Source organism: Chrysemys picta, chromosome 24 (assembly GCF_011386835.1).
Source record: "Chrysemys picta bellii isolate R12L10 chromosome 24, ASM1138683v2, whole genome shotgun sequence".
Lineage (NCBI taxonomy): Eukaryota > Metazoa > Chordata > Testudines > Emydidae > Chrysemys > Chrysemys picta.
In genome coordinates, this window is record NC_088814.1 from 4,016,290 (window position 1) to 4,039,682 (window position 23,393).

General features: G+C 58.4%; 2 protein-coding genes across 5 annotated transcripts; one reads left to right on the forward strand and one right to left on the reverse strand.

Annotated features, from left to right (window-relative positions):
• Nucleotides 1–7,345: 7,345 nt before the first annotated feature.
• LOC101933247 (P43 5S RNA-binding protein-like) lies at nucleotides 7,346–13,972 on the reverse strand. 3 transcript variants are annotated; one of them, XM_065577479.1, is made up of 9 exons: nucleotides 13,704–13,972; nucleotides 13,115–13,215; nucleotides 12,392–12,485; nucleotides 11,203–11,291; nucleotides 10,751–10,878; nucleotides 10,277–10,366; nucleotides 9,156–9,400; nucleotides 8,529–8,582; nucleotides 7,346–8,105 (listed from the first exon to the last, which is right to left on the reverse strand). In XM_065577479.1, the coding sequence occupies exons 1-9, from the start codon at nucleotides 13,860–13,862 to the stop codon at nucleotides 7,803–7,805; spliced, it is 1,263 nt and encodes a 420-aa protein (XP_065433551.1). In that variant the 5' UTR covers nucleotides 13,863–13,972; the 3' UTR covers nucleotides 7,346–7,802. The 3 variants fall into 3 exon arrangements, with proteins under 3 accessions (XP_065433551.1, XP_065433552.1, XP_065433553.1); XM_065577480.1 differs by having other exon boundaries at nucleotides 10,286–10,366; nucleotides 13,704–13,969; XM_065577481.1 differs by having other exon boundaries at nucleotides 10,751–10,824; nucleotides 13,704–13,968.
• LOC135977308 (uncharacterized) lies at nucleotides 13,382–21,858 on the forward strand. Of its 2 annotated transcripts, XM_065577482.1 has the most exons (4): nucleotides 13,382–13,626; nucleotides 16,274–16,388; nucleotides 18,309–19,274; nucleotides 20,668–21,858. In XM_065577482.1, exons 2-4 carry the CDS (start codon nucleotides 16,374–16,376, stop codon nucleotides 20,866–20,868), a joined length of 1,182 nt encoding a protein of 393 aa, XP_065433554.1. In that variant the 5' UTR covers nucleotides 13,382–13,626; nucleotides 16,274–16,373; the 3' UTR covers nucleotides 20,869–21,858. The 2 variants fall into 2 exon arrangements, with proteins under 2 accessions (XP_065433554.1, XP_065433555.1); XM_065577483.1 differs by lacking the exon at nucleotides 16,274–16,388.
• The last annotated feature ends 1,535 nt before the right edge of the window (nucleotides 21,859–23,393 follow it).

The following is a 23,393-nucleotide window of genomic DNA, read 5'->3' on the forward strand; positions in this document are numbered from 1 at the left end:
CAGGCATCTTACAGCAACAAAGCACCAACTACCCGTTGGCTCACCCTAGGAGGCAAGTCGGCATCAACATCCCCAGATGGGGAAACTGAGGCACAAAGGTGCCCACAGACACCTAGGGAGCAGGACGAGAAATCAGGGAGTCTTGGCTCCCAGTCCACACGCAGTGCGCTGGTGCTGACCAGTGCTAGGGCGAGCCAATCCCAGGCACCGCCCAGTCGGTCGATCCCAGAGATCCACCGGCTCTGCGGGCACTGGTGCAGATGGATGGAGACACAGTGCAGGCACATGGCGACTGGCCGAGCCTCGTGTCAGAGCAGGCCATATCCCCGTGCTGGTGTCATGGTGCCCCTCTTCCCCCTGAGGTGGTGAAGCAACGTCACTGCTTGGCTGCCAGGAGGGGGGGGCGCTGCTGAGTGGCACGGGGCCCCTTTCACCACCCCGCCATGCTGAGCAGAGTGGGGGGCAGAGACTAGAAATGCCTGCGTGGAAGTGCATCGTGCTGTCTGGAGAGCCAGCCCAAGTCAGGCCTCTGGGGACCCTCGGCATCCTGCCCTCCAGCCCCCAGGCTAGGGGACGACCTTCCTCCAGCAGCTGCTTTCCCAGCCCCGTGGGCTGCTCGGAGGACAACGTTCCCAGTCCCCGGCCACGACCTGCCCTGGCCCCATTACACCCCACGCCTGCCTCTGAGCCCTCCTGCTGGCTTGTCTCCACCAGGGGCTGCAGCTGAGCCTGGGGCAGGGGACTTGTGGCCGTTCCCACGGGCTCGCCCAGCCCAAACTCCTGGGGAGGCTCGGCTCTGGGGCAGCACCCAAGCCCTGTGCTTTGGCTAAACCAAGAGCCCCCAGCACAGAGGCCACAATGCCTCATTGCCCTCCACAGTGCCTCAGTTTCCCCAGGAGGCGGCACACACGCCCTGCTCTCTTTGGCCACACAGCGGGTTTCTCGCCTGCTCCTGCTTTCTTGTGGCTCTGGGGCTGGCTCGGCCCCTGACCTGGCGGCTGGCCCCGTCTCCATTTTGGCTCCCAGAAGCCAGGTGGCCCCTCTCCCCAAGCGGCTGGCACATGGGCACCATTCCCGGGAACGCAGGGCCTGTTGGGTTGGCACGAGCCGTCCCACGCTACATGGAGAACGTGCTCACGGGTGCCAGGCCAGGCGGAGGAGCTGAGGTGAGTAACCAGTAACGAGAGGCCAAGAGCGGGTTTGGCAGTGCCCGGGTGGCCCCTCAGAGCCGGGGGTGACTCGTGTTCCTGCTGGGGCAGGCGCGTTCCCATGGGCAGAGCTGAGTCAGGGCTGGGTTATGGAAAAGTACCAGGAGCCAGCGAGGGCCCATCAGGCTGCGTTAGCATCTCCGGCCTGGGCTAGGAATTTTCCATCGTCTCATGTGTCACGTCGCATTGATATTTACTTCCACTCGTAGGCTGGGGGAGCAAAGCCGCAGGGAGGCTCCGGCTGTCTCAGCAGCAGCTCGGAGGGCGGCTCCCGGAGGGGCTGGTGTGACAGGGGCAGCAGGTCTGTGCGCCGCACGCCCCGGTGCTAAGGTAGTGACCGGGCTCTGGAGCTGGGCTGGAGCTCGGAAGCCACTCAGCCCTCAGTGCCCCCCAGAGACACGGGGCGCCGCACGCACGGCGCTGGGAGCCCTCAGTGCCCCCCAGAGACACGGGGCGCTGCATGCACCGCGCTGGGAGCCCTCAGTGCTCCCCAGAGACACGGGGCGCCGCACGCACCGCGCTGGGAGCCCTCAGTGCCCCCCAGAGACACGGGGCGCCGCACGCACCGCGCTGGGAGCTATCCCAATTTTTCACACTTGCTGTCTGGTCACCCTAGACCCACCCCCTGCCAGTGTCTCTCCAATGCACATCCCAGACTGAGGCCAGAGGCCCAGTGCCCTCTGCCCAGGGTACCCCACTGAGAAGTTTAAGGGAGAGATCCCCCCGATTAACAGTGCAGATCACGAGGGATCATCTAGGGCTCTAGGTTTCCAGCCACACCTCAAAGAGCGGGGGGCTGGGATTCCAGGCCAGTACGTTGAGCACCAACAAAAGCGATCACAGCTCTGTTCTGTGCACTCCGCTGCAGGGAGAGGTCACTGACCCAGATCCTGGCAGGCTGGCTCTCCGGCTATTAATAACATCTGTCGCTATGCAAGGCAGGGCCAGCGCAGCTCTCAGGTGTCAGGGCACAAGGGGTCAGGAAGGAACTGATGCTCAGCCATGTGCCCCGCTGTGCCTGTGGCCAGGTGCATTGTGGGTTGTTGTGGCAGAGAGAAGGGCTGCCTTCCACAGCAGCAGCAATCGCCTACTGCTGGAGTCTGGGGGAAGCAGAAGATGGGTCCATTGGTCTGATCCAGAGCAGCAGGGATGGGGGATACTGGGGTAGATGGGCCCATTGGTTGGCTCTGGGGCAGCAGGGGCGGGATACCGGGGTAGATGGGCCCGTTGGTTGGCTCTGGGGCAGCAGGGGCGGGATACCGGGGTAGATGGGCCCGTTGGTTGGCTCTGGGGCAGCAGGGGCACGTGCACTTTGAATCTTGCAAGGGCAGTGCTAGGAGGCAGCATAGTGAGTCCTTCATTGCAGCACCGAGCACATACCTGACGCCCACCTCCCTCACCGGCACCAGCCCAGCCCCCCCCCTGTGGTTTGGGCCCCTCTCCTCACCAGCCTCCCTGGCTGACAGATTGGGAGCAGCTGTGGATGGAGCTGGCCCCTGGCCAGGGCTCTGGGCTGCGCTGAGGCCCGGCTCTCACCTGGGGGTAGCTGGGAAGCTTCCCGACCTGTCAGGATGCATCACACTCAGGGCTCCGGCCAGGCAGGGACAAGCACGTCTCGGCTGGGCTCCAGCCAGGGCTTGGGAACAGAGACCTCAGTCTCATGCTGGGCTCTGAGGGGGGAGCCCTGGTGGTGGGGGGAGCCCCTGCCCTCATGGGGGGGGGGCTTATCCACAGGGCAGGGCTGTACCCCCTCCTCCCAGCGCCAGCCTGGAACATGCCCCGGATGGAGAGACAGCCCCCCATGCACTTCGGCACCACAAGCCAGCACTGACTGGGAGGGGAGCAGGCCCCTAACCTGCTCCCGCAGCACAGCGCCCCCTAGCACCCCACTGGGGCAAGTGCTGACCCCCCTTTCCCTCAGCACAGCACTGACCACCAGGGGAGAGCGTCCCCTAGTGAGCCCCCTGCCCCGCCCCGGGGCCAGCACTGACTGCAAGGAGAGGTTTTCCTTGGTGCTCTCCCCACCCAAGGGCTCACCGTGGCCCGTCCCGCTCGCGAGTTCAGCCCTGATCCCAGCCCGCAGCAGCAAACGCCCGGAGCTGGGCAAAACCACCTTAAAAAAACACCACCACCACCTGAAAGCGTTCAATGCCCAGCGTGAGACGCCTTTAAAAGGAAAAAGAATCGGACCGTGAAAGCAAACAAAGGCTGGAATAATTGCAGCGTGTTCCGCTCCATACGGCGCACAGGGGCCTTCCCGGACCACCTGCATTTGCAGAAGGGGGCTTGGGAGCGAATTCTCTTCTGCCCAGAGCCCCTCCGTTTGCTCACCGAGGGCAGGGGCTTCTGAGAAGGGAGATAGCATGGGGGGGTGTTTCCCCCCCTCAGTGAGTGTTGTGACTCTCTGTTATTGTAGGGCCCACAGGACCCCTGTGCGCTAGGCACTGTACATGGCCCCAGAAAGGGCCTGATGGTTGTTTGGAGTTATGCGCTTGCCCTACAGGTTTGGTGCTGGCTCTTAGGAGCCATCCACACTGGGCAGACGCGCTGGCATGTGAAAAATGGCAGCAGAACCACGGGCAGCAGGTCAGGTACCTGCCTGCACCTGTACACAGGGGGCTGGGGGGGTTTGTTCTCAGGTGCAGCTGGCTAGTCCGGCTGGGGCGCACGCTCCCCGCTGCCGTGTAGACGTGCCCTTAGAGGCACAAGTGGAGCGAATCCAGGGGCCTCAGCCCCGTTTCCTCACACCAACCCCGCAGGGCCGTGCAGCCGTCCCTCGGGGCGACGGGCTAGGGCGAGACACCCTGCTGCGTGCCAGCGCCGTGCCCGGCCCCGCTCAGCCAACGCACCTCGATCCTCGCCGGGCGGGAGCATGGCGCCAGCGAAGGGTTAAACGGGCAAGCCGGCCCCCGCAGCCCCTAAAGACAGAGCGAGGGAGGACGGGACCGTTTCCAAACCACTAGGCAAATGCCAGGCCAATTTGCATTAGCCGCAAAGTGCGGCCCCCCCCTCGGAGCTGCCCCAGCTCCTGCCAAGTGCTGCCCATCACAGGCGAGTTCAGCACTTCCCTGACACATGGGGGGAGGGGGGAGATGTGTGTGGATGTGCCCAGAAACCATCTCCAGCGCTCGTCCATCCCCACGCGCCATTGCCTAGGGGATCCGCTGAGACCCATGAACAGGGGAGAGGTGTTGCTACATAGCATGCACCCCTCCATGCACACTGCAGCCCCTGGGCCCCCTTGCACCCCCAGCCATCCCTATGCACCCCCATCTCCCATGCACACCCCAGCTCCTCATGCGCCCCTCCATGCACACTGCAGCCCCCGGGCCCCCTTGCACCCCCATCTCCCATGCACACCCCAGCTCCTCATGCGCCCCTCCATGCACACTGCAGCCCCCGGGCCCCCTTGCATCCCCATCTCCCATGCACACCCCAGCTCCTCATGCACCCCTCCATGCACACTGCAGCCCCCGGGCCCCCTTGCACCCCCATCTCCCATGCACACCCCAGCTCCTCATGCGCCCCTCCATGCACACTTCTCACTCCCCCAGCCCCCTATGCACACCCCCCAGCCTCCCACCCACCCTCAAAGCACACCTGCATACCAACCCACTGACAGACAAGTGCTCGTCTCTCACACGCACAGCCTCCACAGTCCCCACCCTAGCTCCCTCCCCATCCCCCAGTATCCTTGCCCCCATGCCCCCCCCCAAGTCCCCAGACTCTTATCCCCCTCCCCTGTCCCCCCACCCCCATCACCAGCTCTTTCTGCTCATGTGTGTCCAGGCTTTAAGGAGAGCAGTTGCTTGGCATTAACCCTTTCCCTGCACTGACACTACCAGTTTTGGGGATGGGGGGGGGGGAAGCGGCCAGCAAGGCATCCATTAACATTAATGCTTACCCCTATCCCAATCCAGGCTCATTCATCTCAAAGCCCCTTCCACCCTGTGGTGCCCCACATCCCAGCCCCATTCCACCACAAGCCCTGCCCCCAACCCACCAAATATGGGCATTCTTCACTTCCTGTCCCAAAGAGCCAGGCACCATTGCTGCATGCTGTTTGCAAGCTGCCCTGTTCCGCCCCGAGAGGGCTGCGTTTCAGCACTGAGGGGAAGCGATTCCTGTGTATCCAGCCCCATAGGGAGTGTTGTGAGGTTGGATCGGTGCCTCTAGGAGCATGCAACGCCCTCCCAGATACTGCCCCCTTGGGCTGGGCAATGCCGTGGAGAAGACTTCCCTGCCACCAGCCCATGGGCAAATTCACATCTGTCCAGAGCTCTGGGGCCCCAGCTCCCAGCTGAGAGCATGTACTTGCAGAGAGGGGTGGGGGGGTAGGGGACAGCCCCAGCTCGGATAATAGAGGGCACAGCTGGGGGTGAGGCTGGAGGAGCATCAGCTCTGCACTCCTGCATCTGGGATCAGTACCAGGAGATGGGGTGGGGGGAGGAGAGAGACGACTGCCTAGGGTGACCACACAGTCTATTAGAGGTTGTGTCTTATAGAGGCCCCTCTACACCCCCTCCCGCCTCCCCCCAAAAGTGTCCTGATTTTCCACACTTGCTGTCTGCTCACCCTCTGCTGGCCCCCTGGTGGAGAATTCACACCCTAGGGGTAGCACTTCATCCCCTGCCAAGGGGGGGGGGGGGGAAAGAGAGAAGAGGGCAAGCCCTGGCTTGGGGAAGTGGGGGGCAGGGGGGGGGGGAGGAGAGAAGAGCAGTGCCCAGATACATCAGAGCAGCTGGGGCCAGGAGGCTGGTGCAGCAAAAGGCCCAGATCAAGGTCAGGTCCCCTCCCTGCGAGAGCTGAGTCAGAGGCAGCCACCCCCACTGCACTGAGTCACCTGCCTGGGGAACTCTGGAGGGGGCAGGCAGAGGGATGCCCCCACTGCCTCCTGCTCAAGGGGGGGGGGGGAAGAAGAGAAGAGCAGAACAGAACTCAGCCTACACCCCCTGCCCCCCTGGAGCCAGACCCCTCTGTGCTGGAGCAGGCTGCCCTCCAGCCAGGACAGCACGAGCCAGATCGCAGACCCCTACCACAGGGGGAGCAACAATGCCCATGCCAGCCCCACAGGCACCCCTTCAAGACAGCTCCCAGTCCTTCCACAGACCCCTCAACTTGGCTGCCCTTGGGGGCTAAGCCCCAGCTTAACGGGGCTCCAGGTTTGCATCAAGGATGCCAGCCTTGCCCACCCCCTCGCATTGCCCAGGGAGGAGGGGGGAGTCCTGGGCTATGCCCAGCCCCCTGGGGGAGCAGGCCAGGGAGGGGAGAGCTTGAAGGGGCTCCCAGCAAAGGCTCTGTCCAAGCCCGAGCATAGGGGCATCATTCAGCATCAGGCTCCTACAGTGCACTCGGCCCTCCCCAGCCGGGGAGCGATGCTGGGCATCTCACTCCTCCCCCGCCCACTCCGCTGCTCCTGCACTCATGCCTCAGCCAATGAGCATTTAGGGCAGAGCTGTTTGCTGGGTGCTCCAGGGACTACCCACTTCAGCTCCCCCTACCCCACCCAGGGCCTGAGCCAGCCTGCATCTGGGCCTGGCTCCATGCACCAGCCCAGGAAGGGCACAGGAGGGGGCGTGAGATGGCTCACCCAGGCTGCAGCTGGGGCCCTTCCCCACCCTGACTGCAGAGTCCCACCTGCCCAGGACCCACACCTGGGGCTGGACAGCCAGGAGAGGTCTTGCTTCATGGAGTGTCACAGCTGGATCAGCCACCATCCACACCCTCCCTGCTACACCACTGTGAACATGGCCAATACAGCAGCAGGGCACCAGGCTGCCAGCCACTCCCTACCCCCAGACTCCCTACGATGGGGAGCACAGGGTCCCCCTTCCCATGAGTGACCTAGGGGGGCTTTCCTTGTGCAGCATGGCCCCTACCTCCTCAGAGGTTGAGCTGGAGACCCCCAGAGGCTGAGGGAAGGGGAGTGACAGGAGAGGTCAGTCTCTGTACCATTGGACCAGGAATAACTGCTGATTCTAGCTCCGCTCGGTGACCACCACCCTCCCCAGAGCTTGGGGCTGGCTCTGGCCACAGCAGCTTCTGGTAACAGTGCCCAGAAAGAGCCTAAGGCAACCCCCCAGCACTAGGAACACAGCTGGGGTGTGTGGTTAGCACCTCATGCCCCCCACCAGGCCCTGAGCTAAGAGACTGGATGGGGTAGAGGAGGAAAGACCAGAGGAGATGAGGGCTCAGCTTTCCAGCAAGTGTTTATTGCTCACAGCAGCCCCAGCTGGGAGTGCTTGGCCCACCTGTCACACCTGCAGGTGGTCACAGGCCAGGCACCCCCCAAACCCAGCCCCTGTCCTTGCAGCAAGAACCCCACACCCTCGCCAGGGACAGCCCTGACCCGTGCTTAAACTCAAGAGACACTCTCTACCGGGGGGAAAAACTCAACATAAAAGGGAGGTTCATTTGCCCGGCTGGCTGGGCCAGTCTCTTCCTGCCCAGGGAGCTTCCCCGCCCTCCACCTATTCCGGGTGGAAATTAAGAGTTAAAGCAAATACCAGCCAAAAATCGTGTCTTGCCCGGCCTTTGAGCTCCAGGGCCCCCTGCTCAGTGCCAGGCAGCAGCTCCCTGGGCGGGATGCTGGCTCTAGGCCACCTCCTGCGGCCTGGTGGTCGGGGGCAGCTGGAAGAGGGCACTGAGGTTCACCTCAGGCTCCACAGCATGGCGGCCGGGGCGCTCGTTGAAGAGCCCCGACAGGTCGCTCTCCAGCTTGGCCTTGACGCGCAGGAGGAGCGTGTGGCCCAGGCGCCCGGGGCTGTCCTCCCCCACCGGGAAGCCCGAGCGGCTGCGCTTGAGTCGCACATAGAGCTTCTGGCTGAAGAGCTGGTGCAGGTTCTCCTCCACCAGCACCCGCCGCCGGCTCTTCCTGGTGGGCCGGCAGCGCTGCAGCTGCAGAGAGATGAGTGGAGCTCAGGGCGTTGTTCCCCCTCGGAGCTCCAGCGCCTCAGGGGCTCCCCTGCCCCAGGCCCTGCTCCCCAGCTCAGCCATGCCCCATTATAAGGCACCCCCCACCCCCAGCAACCCCTGCCCCTCCTCGACAAGCTTCTTTTGTAACCGGTGCCAGTGGAGCCACACCCCAGAGTGCTCAGGGGAGATGTTCCCCCAGGGCAGCTCCTATGGTGGTTTGATGCTAGAGGGTCTTTCCCAGCTAACCATGTTTGAGCAATGGGGGGGTCATGCCCCACTTCCCACTGAGGTAGAAGGGTGGAGCCCCCCCCCCCCCCCCCATTTGGAATCAGACCCCAGCTTAAGTGAGATTTTGCTACTTCAGGAAGGGCCTGTGATGGACCCGCTCTGGCATGGGCCAATTACCTTCAGTTTCTTCTTTGTGGGGTCATGGACCGTCAGGTGCCGGATTAGACTCTCCTACCAAGGAAAGGAGTGTAAGTCGCCCAGCACAGACCCCTGCTCACCCTGGTTAAAGACACCCCCCCCCCACCCCAAAAAACCCACCACACCCTTATTCAAATATTTTAGGGTTACTGGGTATTCCAGTGCAGTGCCTCATGGGAGTTTAGTTCCATTTCCTCCTGATCCCTGTCTCCACTATGGGCCAGAGTCACCTGCTGAACTACATCTCCCATGATGCAACTGCTCCCCTAATCATTGGGGGAAGATTGGTGCATCATGGGAAATGTAGTCCACCCAGGGAGCCCTGCCTAGAAAGGCCAATAGGAGCATGAGGATATGGAACTACAATTCCCATGAGGCACTATGACAGCATTTCCCAAGTTAAATATTTGGGGGGTTGATTTTTTGCCAAGTCAAAAAAATTGATCAAGTTAAAAACCCTCTTCCCCATAGGAAAAAAAAAGCCTATTTTCAGCCAGCTCCACACACAAACCCTTCGGCTGCCGCTAGTAGAAATGCCTCGAGCCAGCTCTATGCCCCACAGCTCCCCCACATCCCCAAAGCCTAGAGACCCTGCTGCTTCCTTACCCGCATGGCAAAGGCCTTCTCACAGCCAGCGAAGTAGCAACGATACTTCAGCAGCTGCAGATGCACCTTCCGGATGTGGCTCTCCAGGTTGAAGATGGTGGTGAAAGAGACCTGGCAGTCAGCTTTGGGGCACGCCCACGTGGGCTTCGGCAGCGCCCGCTTCTGCCGGCTGTGGAAGGACTTGTGCCGCCGCAGGCCGCCTGGCTTCTTGAAGGTCTTCGGGCACAGCTGGCACTTGTACTCCACTGGGCAGGAGAGCACAGGCTGTGCTCCCAGACAGAACCAACACCCCAATCGCCCTGGTGCTTCCCAGGAGTTTGGGGATTCATACCCCCACCCCCTCCCCAGAGAGGATGGGGCGGTGGAGGGTGGCCACTTCCAGCTCATTCTCAGCAGAAGTTACTTGGGAGTTGAGGGGTGGTTGGAGCCCATCTGATGGGACAAGTTCTACTGGCTGGAGTGACACAGGACTGCCCCAGGCCAGCGGAATCAGTATCCGATGGCCCTCACGGAATCCAGAGCCCCAAGGAAGGGCAGAGGCAGCACCTGAAAGCCCTCACCTACCCCAGGAGGGCCACAGGTCTGAGAAGGATGGGCAGGTTATTGAATAGCCCATCCAGAGAACAGCAGTGGCTACAGCAGGGCAGCCTTAGGACTCAATTGTCTCTGCTCGCCTGGGGGAGGCGGCCGATCCCGCTCTTAGCACCAGCCTCCAAAGCGAGGTGGAAGCCCCACCAGGAGAACATGGGGCAAGGATGCCAGGTGTGGCCAGACCAGCCAGGACTGAAGGTCAGCAGACACTGGGGTTTGGCCTACTGCCAGGTCCCCCATCGTTTGCCTCCACTATGACCGCCCCCCACTGGTGATGCCCAGAGAAAGGGAGACCTTGATTAGGAGAGAAACGAAGCCCTGGGCTTCTCAAGTCACATCTCCTCCCTAGCCACTGCATGGAGAAGGGAGACCTCCCCACCACCTGCTGAGGTGACCTCCCAGCCTGCTGATATTACAAGCTAGCGATGTTTGGTTTGGGATGCCACCCATTCAGTGTGTGCCCAGGGAAATGCAGGCAGACTGGTATCCGGTACCCAGATTGCATGGGGGCAAGGGGCTCCCCCACACACCTGCCTTACCAGGATGCTGCTGCAGGTGTTTCTGATGCGCCGTCCAGGTGGACAAGACAGACCCGCAGTCTGGCTTGGGGCACAGGTATCCTGGAAGAGGGACAGGGAGGAGGATCAGCAGGTGGAGAGAGACGCTGAACTGGGCTGGAAGGAGCCACCCCAGGACCACAGGCGTTTCCAAGTGGCTGCTGAGCCCGGATGCCATGTGCTCCGAGCCACACACCAGCAGGGCACCTCCCACCACGGCGTTCTGCCCAGTGCTAGTTCTCCTCCAGGCACTGCCACGCTGTGGCTAGGGAGCAGCTGTGCCAGTGAGAAGCAGGAGCGGTCAGGGATGTCCCCATCCCAGCCTGGGGAGGGGGGTGCAAAGGTCCACAGTGGACGGGGAGCCACAGACTGTCAAGCCAGCAACAACAGCCTCCCATTCAGCAGGCCCCCAACACTCCCCCACCCACCCCAGACAAAGCCGCTCACCGGCATGTTTCCTCTGGTGAGCTTTCCTCTTGGCAGCGCTGGCAAACTTCATGGTGCAGCCGGGCTCCTGGCACCTGAATGAAGCACACCCCACTCGTGAGGGGAGGGGGCCATGGCTCTCCCCATGTCTGAAAGGAGATGTCCCAGGCTAACCCAGAGAGACCCAGCCAACGGGTGGCAGTGAATTGAGAAGGGGAAAGGCCAGCGTATCGGCTACGCCAAGCTGGAGAAGGCCACTGGCCTGGCCAGCTTCAGTATCCGGCCCGGGACAGCGCCCAGTACCAGATATGGCAAATCCTCTGCCCTCAGCAGCCCTTGGCACAGGCCAGCTCAGCCAGCCCTCTCGCATTGGGAGGTGTTGCTTGACACCACACCGGGGGGGGGGGGGGGGGGGGGTCTCCTGTCTCGTGGCATCGGCCACCCCCAACCTGAGGGGCACAGGAGACACTCACACAAACAGCAGCACCGTGGTATGCTCGGTCCAATGGGCCCGGAGGGCCTTCTTTTTCCTGAAGGTGCTCTCACAGCCTTGGTAGCTGCACTGGAGGGGCAGGAGAGACAAGTCAACCAGACCCAATTCTCTGCCCCCCTCCCCCCCCCCCTGCACTTTGATCCCCCTCCCCTCCAGCCACCCAGGGCCCCTCATGTATGGGACCATGCAGGTCTGGGGGGCTCTGGAAGGGTGTTAGCAGCATGGAGGCCCCAGAGGTTGATCAGGGAGCTCCAGGCAGTCGACACCTGGGACAGGGAATCAAACATCTGCCGGTGACATTTAGAGCCTCCAGCACAGAGGGGAGAATTTCTCCTCTCGCCGTTAGAGATTTTCAGGCAGTTTGAGCCGACCAGCGACCCTGCAAATGCTACGGGCTCCAGGGCTGCAAGGCCAGGCAGGGTCTGAGAACAGACCTGCGGCTCCAGCCCACGCTGGGCTAGGCAGGGGGAACAAACCAGGCTCGCTGGCACTGTAAGGGCAGAGGGGAATCGCTTCTCTGGGGAGGATCATGTCACACTCGTGCCAGCGGGGCTGTGCCTAACCCAGGCACCTGGTGCAGGGGCCCCTTGCTAGCCCCCTTGGGCTAGACCTTCCCTTGCCATCTTACAGGGCAGCCAGAGCCGTGACCTCTGGCGCCCTCGTGTGTTCACAGAAGGAAGAGACTCCACCAGCTTCAGGAGACCCAGAATCTAGTCCTGCCCCCAAGTCCCACTGTTCACAGCTTGGCTAATGCTGACATCCCCCCACCGAGACCCATACACCAGGAGAGGGGCACTGGGATGATCCCCACCCCCTCTGCCAAGGCTCACGCCCCATCAGGGTCACCCAACAGATGAAGACCTGCCCCACACAGGTGCTGCTCCAAGTCACAGTTAGGAGAAGGGGAGTCAGCCCAAAGAAGGGACTTGGTTGGCATCACATCCTGTGCCTAGTGGGCTATCTGGGCTACCAGAGTGATGGCCCTCCATGCCCCCCCGAGTGAAAGGGATGGCCCAGGCATCAGCACGGCTGACCTCAGACCCAACAGGAGTCGGTTCAAGAGCCCATTGGAGCCACCTGTGACCAGACCCCCCCATTCCCACCTCACTCACTGTTCTCCCTGACCCAACACCCCACCTCGTTAACATCTTGCCACCAGCATGCACTACCTGGAAGGACTTCGCCACACCATGCTGGGCCCTGCAGTGCTTTGGCAGGTGGTTCTTGGGCACAAAGGCAGATTTGCAGTCCACATCCAAGCGGCTGGAGAAATGTGGAGACACGGCTGATAGACAGGTGTTCGCTCCAAGCCAGCTGGCATGAGCCCGGCTCAGCACAGCCCAGGCCAGTTAGCCAAAGGAAAGGGGTGTGTAGTTAAGAACATAAGGCAGGGATAGGTGCCCCGAGGGGGGGGGGGAAGGGGGAGGAAGAGAAGACAAGAGAAGAGGAGGGGGTTCTGGATACTAGATCAGCCCACAGCCTGGCCAGGTCAGTGACAGGCAGCACAGCCGAGTGGGTCTGGCACTGGACTGGGAGTCAGGAGACCATGTTCTACTCCCAGCTCTGCCACTGAGCTGCTGTGTGACCACAGGCAACTCCCTTCCCCTCTGTGTGCCTCAGTTTCCCTTTCCCCTTGGTCAGTCTTGTCATTTACACTTATCGCCTCCAGGGCAGGGATTCTCCCGCTAGGTGTTAGGGCAGCGCCTGGCATAAATGGGGCCCAGATCTCACTTGGCACCAGGGCAATCCTACCTCCTGTTTCCCTCCCCAGAGGGCTCACTCTGAGAGCCCCACTAGGCATCATCAAGGCCCATTAGACCCCCTTGGGGGGGGGGGGCTGATCAATAGGAGGGAGGAGAGAGAAAGGACAAGCTCCCTCCCCCCAGCCCTACCTGTTCAGCCTGGCATCACCCTGCTGCTGCTTGGGCATCTGCCGAGAGCTTCTGCGACGGAATCTCTTGCCACGGCCAGCCTGGTCACTCAGCGGAGCCGTCTGCAGAGACATGCCTTGGTGAGGGACTGCACCACCCTCCCAGGCCCCTTCACACTCAGGGACAGGCCACATACAGCATTACAATAATCAAGGAGGTGGGGGGGGGGGGAAGGGAAGGATAAAAGGCATCCAGACAAACATGGGGCTTAGACAAGACACCCAATGCAGGAGGGCTGGTAGCCAGGCACTGGGGTGCAATCCAGCCATGGCTTTGCTACCCAGGAGTGCCACAGCCCAGGCTTAGAAAGGGTTAATCAGCATATCCCATTCTGAAGCAGCTCCACCCTACTAGATCTGTTACTTCTAGGATGAAGAGAAGCAGCCAACCCACCTGCTTCAGACCCCTGCTCAGACAGGCCAGCCATGGGCTGACTCAGGCAACTCCAGTGCTCCTTGCCACAAGGAGAGCAGGTAAGAGGCTCTTCGGAGCCACTGAGCAGGACAGGTCTCTCCCCACCTTCCTAAAGGGGAGCAGGTCCCCCTCTTACCTCCCCCACATGCACAGCAAGATGCTTCTGTAACCTCCTCTCCTTGCCAAACACAGCACCACACTCCTTGTGGGGGCAGGCAAAGAGGTCAGAGGCCAAAACACCCCCAAGGGAGGTGCTGCTTCCCCCAGCCTCCTCCTGCAGCCTTGCCTCAGCCATGGAGTTGGTGTTTTGCAGCACCCACACACCCCCTCTCTCTTTGCCTGGACTACCCTATAGTCCCTCAGTTTGCTGCTGAGCTCCCATCTTTATACTCAGCCTCCCACAGGAGCTGCAGCTGACTCCCATCCCATCAATCAGGGGCTGGGGGGGGGAGCAGGGTTAATATATTTGCATCGTTAGTGGAAAGCCAGCAGGAGTGGAATCATAGAATATCAGGGTTGGAAGGGACCTCAAGAGGTCATCTAGTCCAACCCCCTGCTCAAAGCAGGACCAATTCCCAGCTAAATCATCCCAACCAGGGCTTTGTCAAGCTGGGCCTTAAAAACCTCCAAGGAAGGAGACTCCACCACTTCCCTAGGTAACGCATTCCAGTGTTTCACCACCCTCCTAGTGAAATAGTTTTTCCTGATATCCAACCTGGACCTCCCCCACTGCAACTTGAGACCATTGCTCCTTGTTCTGTCATCTGCCACCACTGAGAACAGCCGAGCTCCATCCTCTTTGGAACCCCCCTTCAGGTAGTCGAAGGCTGCTATCAAATCCCTCCTCATTCTTCTCTTCTGGAGACTAAACAATCCCAGTTCCCTCAGCCTCTCCTCATAAGTCATGTGCTCCAGACCCCTAATCATTTTTGTTGCCCTCCGCTGGACTCTTTCCAATTTTTCCACATCCTTCTTGTAGTGTGGGGCCCAAAACTGGACACAGTACTCCAGATGAGGCCTCACCAATGTCGAATAAAGGGGAACGATCACGTTCCTCGATCTGCTGGCAATGCCCCTACTTATACAGCCCAAAATGCCGTTAGCCTTCTTGGCAACAAGAGCACACTGTTGACTGGACTCAGCATCCCCTGCAGCAGGCTTGAAAGCAGAGGGCCTGGGGGAGCAGGTGTTCAGGGGGCTTGTTCCATTAGCATCAAGGGGAGTTAGGTGCTTTGCCTGCTTTTGAAAACTCCACTAGGGACCACTCTGCACCTATAGAAGCCCTAGCCCCCAGCTCCTGTCGGGCGGGAAGCAGCCCCCCCAAGCCCCCCTGCAAGTTGGCTCTGAGCAGCCCCACCGCTGCAGGTGCACGTAATCCAAACTCAGCCGGGGATCTAAATGGACCAAACCGACCCCAAGCACCTCCCTGTTCTCGGGCCGGGGGTTGGATTGTGAGTCAGGAATTCTCATCTTGGGCCCATCTGTCGTGATAAGGCAGCCTGGCTCCCTGGTTAAGGTGACTCAGGACAGCTGGGTTCTGTCCCTAGCTTTGCCACTGGCCTGCTGGGTGACCGTGGGCAGGTTCCTGTCCCGCTCTGTGCCTCAGTTTCTCTCCCCATAAGCTGATACTGATTTCCTTTGTCAAGGGCTCCCAGCTGTGGCATGACAAACCCTGCAGGGGTCAGGTAAATCCCTTTCCCGCTGTTAGGCCCCTAAATACCTTTGAGGATCTCTGCTTGAGCTCTTGGGGGTAGAGCCCTGCATCACCCAGCTCCACAGCACTCCCCCGGTGTCAGCACAGAGGGCTCAAGGTGCTAATGTAATACACATCATAGAGAGCAAGCCTGGTAAACCTGCCAGGCCTGGCTTTGCTATGGAGTCAGCGCCCTAGGGGCAGGCTTGCCTGCCCCTTTGTGATGTCAGGCGGGGGGGGGGAGGGGGGAGAGAGATTATCTCCGGCTCTGCTGGCCGAGGCTGAAGGAAGGAGCTGGGAAGCAGGTGCTCGGCAGTGAGAGTGGGAGAGGGACAGGGATTCTGATCTGCAGGAGCCCGGGGGTTAAAGGGACTGGATTGCAGTGCTCGGCGATCGTCCTGCCCTAGTGATCTGAGCACAGGCCTGGGAACCAGGAACTCCTGGGTTCCATTCCTGCCTCTGACACTGATGCGCTGAGCGACTTGGGGGCAAGTAACACCGTGCCTCAGTTTCCCCACAGGGCTAGTAATGCTGACCTGCTGCGGGCATTAATTCGTTCATTAACGGACTGAGGTTTACAGAGGCAAATGGCAGCACAAGGCTCCTTTCTGCATTGAAAACATGCCCGTTATTAGTGGGAGGAGATGGCTCAGGCCCTAATGGGCTCAGGAGATGATTTGTCGCTGGGTCACCAGCTTGGAACCAGGCCCAGATCCTGCAAGCCGCCCCCCGTGGGTGGATTCCCGCACCCACACAGAGCCCTAATCACGGCATGACGTTCCCAGGGATCCTGCTGTGTTTGGCCATCAGTGAGTTGGGTGTGGGTTGGCCCAGTGGGCCAGCAGCCCCACCTCCAAAGCTGCCATCAGAATTGCCGCTAACTGGCCACCACTTCGGGACCTTCCGCGGGGAGCCCCAAAATGGAATGAGCCTTGGGGGCTGGGGCATGCTGCCCCCACGGCTCAGGGGATGGTGCCCCGGCCCCTTTCACTGATGCCCAGTCCCTTCGGCAGGGCGAGGATGTCTTCGTGCTCCTAGAGTGGAGCTGGGAATCCCGAGCACGCCGCGCCAGGCCTCGTCACGGCTGGAGCCCGGCGCAGTGATACAGCCACCATGGAAGGGGACCTGGTGAGGAGCTGCTTGGGCTAAGCGGTGCAGTGGACGTGGAGCCACAGAGGATCCTGGGAGGGATGGAGGGAAGCCGGGGGGTCGTTTATTGACTAGGCCGAAGCCTGAGATTCAGCCATGGGTCGTGGGGCTCCTTTGGTTGGCCCCACTGCGCTGCAGGGTTTGGGGCCAGACTCCTCCAAAGTCCTGTCAGGCACTAGGCTGGATCCTTCCCTGGCGCCAGCTCCATGCGCCCACCTCCCGGGATCTCCAATAAGGCCAGGGGCAGGGGGCAGAGAGGAGGAGGAGCTGGGGATCACCCTCGTCCTACAGATGGGGAAACTGAGGAAAAGAGCCGCCCAGGCTGAGTCAGCGCTGGAGGTGGGGACGGAACCCCTGTCACGGCTCCTGCTTCCGACCTCACCCCTCACATCTCTGATGTCAGAGGGCAAAGGTCGTGACGCGGTGGGCCTCAGTTCCGAAGCGTGGCAGCCCACGTAGCAGAGCGAAGTTCCCAGCTGTCTCTCTAGAGCACCTGGGTCTGAACCCCCTTCTCCATCGGCTTTGCCCCAGCTGAGGTGGAGTGACCAGGACTAACCAGACGGCTCCAGGTCAGGCCACCCCATTGATCCCCATCTTGGCTTTAGGATATTCTCCGAGCTATTTCCTAGCCGGTTCCTCATGCCCTTCACATCCTGTTTGCATTCCCAGCTGCTGCTGTGTTTCCATTGAGAGATGTCCAGGTCACGGCCCAGCAATGGGTATGAATGGCTCTGACTGGTCCTTCCAACGCTGAAGGTCACCCAGGCAGCTGGGAATTGCTCTTGCACTGGGTCTCAAATCCCCTGAGCTCCAGCGGAAGATGTGCGTGCGTGCACACACATACCTTGTGATCAGTCACTGGGGAAAGCAGCCATTTAACATGCACACGCACCCCCACCCCCCCCGTGATCAGTCATAGAATCATAGAATATCAGGGTTGGAAGGGACCTCAGGAGTTCATTTAGTCCAACCCTCTGCTCAAAGCGGGACCAATCCCCAATTAAATCATCCCAGCCAGGGCTTTGTCAAGCCTGACCTTAAAAACCTCTAAGGAAGAAGATTCCACCACCTCCCTAGGGAACCCATTCCAGTGCTTCACCACCCTCCTAGTGAAAGTTTTTCCTAATATCCAACTTAAACCTCCCCCACTGCAACTTGAGACCATTGCTCCTTGTTCTGTCATCTGCCACCACTGAGAACAGTCTAGATCCGTCCTCTTTGGAACCCCCCTTTCAGGTAGTTGGTAGCTATCAAATCCCCCCTCATTCTTCTCTTCTGCAGACTAAATAATCCCAGTTCCCGTAGCCTCTCCTCATAAATTATGTGCTCCAGCCCCCTGATAATTTTTGTTGCCCTCCGCTGGACTCTTTCCAATTTTTCTACATCCTTCTTGTAGTGTGGGGCCCAAAACTGGACACAGTACTCCAGATGAGGCCTCACTGGGGAAAACAGCCATTTAACTAACACACACACACACACACCCCTTGTGATCAGTCACTGGGGAAAGCAGCCATTTAACACATGCACACACACACACACCCTTCTGACACAATTGGGCCTTTAGTTGAGTTTATTTTCCTTGGCGTTCTCCAGGGGAGGCCTTTTCCTTGCATTTCATTGGCCATAACGCTACCTATTTGTATAGCTTGGCTGGGTCCTGGAGTCCCCCCTCCACCCCCTCACTGGCCTAGAGAGGTTGGAAGCCCTAATGCTATCTCCGTTAACAGAGGTAAAGTCCTTTGTCTTTGGAACGATAGATTCACTTGTGACTGGGATGTCCCCAGCCTGTAGCCCAGACATCCCCGTCCCCTGACCTGTCCTACACACTCGACCCCCCGCTTCTCCAAGCCCCGTGTCTCCTGATTTGGAGCTCTGCTCTGGTTTGTTCCTCTCCCTCAGGTCCTAGAAGATATCGAAGAGTTGGATATAGAAAAGGACAAATGCATGGAGATGACGTCAACTGACAGCCATGACGACAGCATTGGGGTGCTAAACCTCAGCGGAGAGGAGGAGGAGGCCTTGCCCGGAGCAGGCCAGCCCAGGGGCGTATCCATGGTCCCAAAGACTCCAGGGGAACATCTGCCCTGGGTCCAGAATGACGACAGTCTGGAGCGCCTCGTGAAGCTGATGTGCGACCTCTTGAAGGTTGCCCCGGTGGACGCGGTGCAGACTTCGGGGGAGCAGATCAGAATCGTGGCCGACGAGCAGAACGCCGGCTCCGACTCACCCGCCAGCTGCCGGGGCTACAACGTCATCAGTTGCCTGACACGGGGAAAGACCCATTCCAGAGGTGAACATGACACAGAGGGTGGGTATGAATGGGACCAGCAGGGGGCGACAGCATTACCCGGTGCGGATAAGAAGATTTTGCCTGAGAACGATTACAATCAGCTGAGAGAGGACGAGGACCTTCTGCTGCAGGAGGGATGGGGAAGCCCGTGGGTTAGAGACGAGGAAGTGCCACCCTCGTCAAGCAGGGCTTCCTGGTCCTTCCCTCCAGGAGGCATCACCATCTCCTGGCTGACCGGCTTTCCCAGCTTGGATTTCCCTGGAGCACTGCAGTTCAGTCCCTCATCTGAAACCTCTCACGAGACAAGGACAGAGCCTGGGCCTAGCTGGTGGCTTCGTCCCAACCCTGCCTGTCAGCTCTGCAATGACAACACAATTCATCCTCTGGGGGGCTTCAGGGGCTTCGGACCCCCTGACTTGAAGGAGCTGGAGGAGGAGCTAAGGCAGAAGCTCAACAGCTGTCCCAAATGGGGAGCAGACGCACATGGGACCTTCTTCTCCAAGGCAAAGAGGCTGTTTTCTGACTATTGCCTCCGCCCTTCTGGGGACTCCAGGGCACAGGCCTTAGAGAGAAAGGTAAGAAAGCCACTGGGAAACTAAATGCTTTTTGGCATCTGCATTTCAAATACGGCCATCACCATAGAGTCTGGGCACCCTGTATGTAGAGGGACGTCATTCTCTCTCTACAAAGAACTCCCCTCCCTCCAGCTATGTCAGGCTTGGCTGTTGGCAGCTCTCATCCCTGACCAGTAAGAAGAGGCAAATCTATCCCCTGCTAGGGGAAAGGCTGGATTAGACAGGAAGGATGGCCTTGTGGTTTAGGCAGGGGATCTGGGTTCAGTTCTTGGCTCTGCCCCAGATTCCCTGTGTGAGCTTGGCCAAGTTGCTCAAGTTCATTCTGTGCCTCAGTTTCCCCACTTGTAAAACGGGGCTAATAATCCTTCCTTTCATCCACATGTCTTGTCTATTTAGCGTGTGAGCTGGTCAGGCCAGGCATTTCCTCTTACTCTATTTACGTACTGCGCCCAGCACAAAAGGATCCCCAGTTTGTGTGCCTCAGTTTCCCTATCTGTAAAATTGGGATAACAACTCCTTTGTCTGTCTTGTCTATTTAGGTTGTGAGCGCTTCAGGGCAGAGATTGAGTCAGGGCCCCAGTCCTCCTGCTGCTGCTGTATATAAACAATAAAAATTCCCCCAGCAGGCTGAAGAGGCTGGGCTAAGAATAACATTTAGTGCTTTCATAGCACCGCCCATCTAACAGTCTGTGAGCCGTTTGCAAACACTAATGGATTTCACCCACTGGGTTGGGGCTCAGAGATCACCCCCATTGTACCCGGGGGAAAACGAGTGCCTCACATAGAAAGTCAGTGATGGGACCAAAAATACAATCTAGAAGTCCCCGCTCTATCCTGCCGCTTCCAAAGTGAGTTAAGCTAAATCAGGAAAAGGCATTTTTACTCCAGAATAGGTGTCCCACATGGGGAGCTATTGCGGAATAGTTATTCTGGAGTAGCTATGCTGGTCAATTTCCCCATGTAGACAAGTCCTAAGGAGTCTGACTTTCATAGAGTCCCAGACTTTAAGGCCAGGAGGGACCATTTGGCTCATCTAGCCCGACCTCCGGCCTAGCAGCAGGCACCTCCCTCAATGCATCAAGCCCAGATCTTGTGGTTGAGCTACTGCATAATGATTAAAAAGGCATCCGGTCTTGGCGTGAAGGCTCCAAGTGATGGGGAATCCACCAACTCTCTAGGTAAATTGGTCCAATGGTTAATCCCCCTCATTGTGAAAAATGTCTTATTTTTAGCCCAAATGTATCAGCTCCCAGAACCGGTTATGCCTCTTCGGCTAAAGAGCCTATTTGACATCTTCTCCCCATGTAGGTGCTTGAGCCTTCTCTGGGACAAACTAAAGTCTGATCTCCTTCGGACTTCCGAGCTGTAACTGTCTTTCCTCTGGGACTTCTAGGCTGTTCTCCAGGAGATCGCAGTGGCTGCCCTTCAAAAGAAGTCGCTGGTCGGCACTATGCCCTCAGCCCACCGGAGATGCGCACCCACCCTCCGGGCTATGACCTCTCAGCTCAAGCATGGGGATTTCTCTCCATTGTTCCTCCAACGGGCTCTCCGGAAGCTGAAGATGTTGGTTAAAAAGACAGCCCCCCACTCCTAGCTGAGACTCTCCTCCCAACAGATGGCTGTCACCTCTATTAAAGTGAATGATCTCCTGTAGCACCGGGCTTTGAAGTCTTAGCTGCACTGATCACAGCAGCTGCGACACCAGATGAAATGTTCTCATTGGCTTTTTGCCTCTGGGCCACAGGGGTGTGTGTGGGGAAATCAGTATGACCCACCCTACGCGTGGTGCTTCAGGGTGCACAGAGCACCTAAAGGAGCTGAAGAGAAGTGGCTTTGCTGCTTCGATGTAGGCAACCTGAAATGTTATTTTTTAGAAATTAACCTGTCCTGGTCAGTGGGAATCTCCTGTGCAGGATGCAGAGGGGTGGAGGAGGAGCTCCCATAAGCATTCAGCAAGGGGAAAAATCTTCGAAGCACGGGAAGAAAGTTTTGTGTGTTTAGAGTTGAATGTTTAAAAACCTAATGCAGGGGTGCCGAATTCCCACAGCTTAGGAGTTGTAGGTGCTATAGGAACTGAACCTCCTCTGGAAAAAAGCATCACTTCCTCCCCCAGTCATGTTTCACTAATGCAATAATCCTCCATAGTCTTCCAAAAAGAACAGCAGACATGTGACCTGAATATTTAGTGGCAGGAAAACAGGCAGATTTTAAACACCTTTCTTTCCCTTAGCTGGTCACCCCCAGGGGCCATCTCTAGCAAGTCCAGAGCAACACCCTGATCTTTGCCACAGCGGCTTGCTCTCTATAACAAAGGTCTCCGACCCTGAAACTCCCATGAGTTTGCAGGATCAGGGCCTATGTTTCTACTGTTCACACAATTATGGCAGTTCTAGTTACCATTAAATCTAGGCCATCAAGCACTTACAAAATGGATCCAGCCTCAGCGCACGGCTGCCCCTAGGAAGTGCTATTGCTCCAAAACTACAGCTACTTTATTTAAAGAAACCCTGATGCATGTTGTCTTGCTGGACGGCATTGCAGAAAGGGGCAAAGATGGTTAATTATATTTGATCTCACCACGCGCCCGCTCAGTCTTGCTCCTTTGGAGCCTCAGGGAAATCTCTGGCCGGCTGCAGAGGAGCTGAAGTTGAAGCTGAACCGTTGTGGTTTTGAAGGCTAGTATTTGGGATGCATAATATGGAAATCAAGGCCAGTGCACTGGGAAGTGCTTCCACTGCCTTCCCCACGAAATTCCTACACCCTCACTTCCTTCACAGGGTCGAGGCGAACCAACCGTGCAGTCATTGCAAGGAGGAGCTTGGCTGGCATGTCCCATCTGCTCTGCATGGATAGCAGTGATCTCATGATGTGTTACTTGGGACTTGGCCCTAGTACCTTTTCCCAGCATTCCCTCCCCCACAGCGAGACACGGGAAACACCACTCTGTGCCAGTTAGCCACTGCTCCCTTTTCTGAGACGCTTGGGATTCTACAGGGTGGAACATGAGACTTTCCAGATGCCTGTGAAAGAGCATCACAAACTGCATGGGTCAGAAATATGCAGAGCTAAAAAAAAAAGCCATGAATAGGCTGCAGAAGTGGTGTCTGTGGTAAGTGAAGACCCTGATAAAGGCCCAGTATGAGGCCTGAACCAAACTAGAGTAATGGTCAAGACTTAGCTAACATAAAGCAAAGCTAAGCTGTGAGCCAGAGACAGGCCCTGCTCACAGAAGCTGGCAAGGAAAGGGCCGATACTGCATAAATATATATTCACCTAGCAAAGTTAAAGTATAAACATGGTACCAAGACATACCCTACGGGAACATTCCACAGATAACATGGAACAGGCCGACCCATCCCAATGACAGGGGCAAAAGGGTAAAATGATGGATAGAGTTGTTTTGATCGAACCAACATGTACAAGGTGAGAGGCGGCACCTTACTGCGTACGTAGAGGGGTTGTACCTTGCTGCGTAGAGGGGTTGCACCTCAATACGTCAGGAGTGATGTGTAACTTGTTTGTACCTGTGTATAAGAATGTATCCCTGGGGTGGTGTCTTTGTCCGGCCGAGGGGGCAGTGGAAAGTCCCGCCACTGACTGAGCCGGGTCCATTGCCAAGCGGCACTTTCTCGTAGTATGCCCCGTAGACTAAGTAATCTACGGGGAACTGCAATTGTGTCAGGGTCGCAATAAACCTGGCCGAGGTGCCTTCGTACCTTACTAGAGTCTGTGGTTATTGGGGGTTCTCGTCGGGTTTGCTGTGTCAGCTATCTGCGGAGCTGGGACAGCACACAGAGGGAACACACGCACGCAGCCGAGTGATATCAACATAGGAGAAAGCAGAGCACCACATCGGTAGCATCTGATGACAGTGTCATCTGCCTAGAGAGCTGGGCTGAGCTCACACCCTGCTAGAATGAGCTTTAAATGTGCCAAGAATGCCCCTTACTCAAACTATACCTCGGATTGCTGTCTCCCACACACTGCCATGCTGCCATGGTCAGGTTAGGGTCCAGAGAGCAAGATGTTACATCCTTTGCATCGCGCTTTGATCCTAAAGTTCTCACCACAGCAGGCTGGGATTTCTAAAGCTGTATTACTCTAGTGCTCACTAGATGG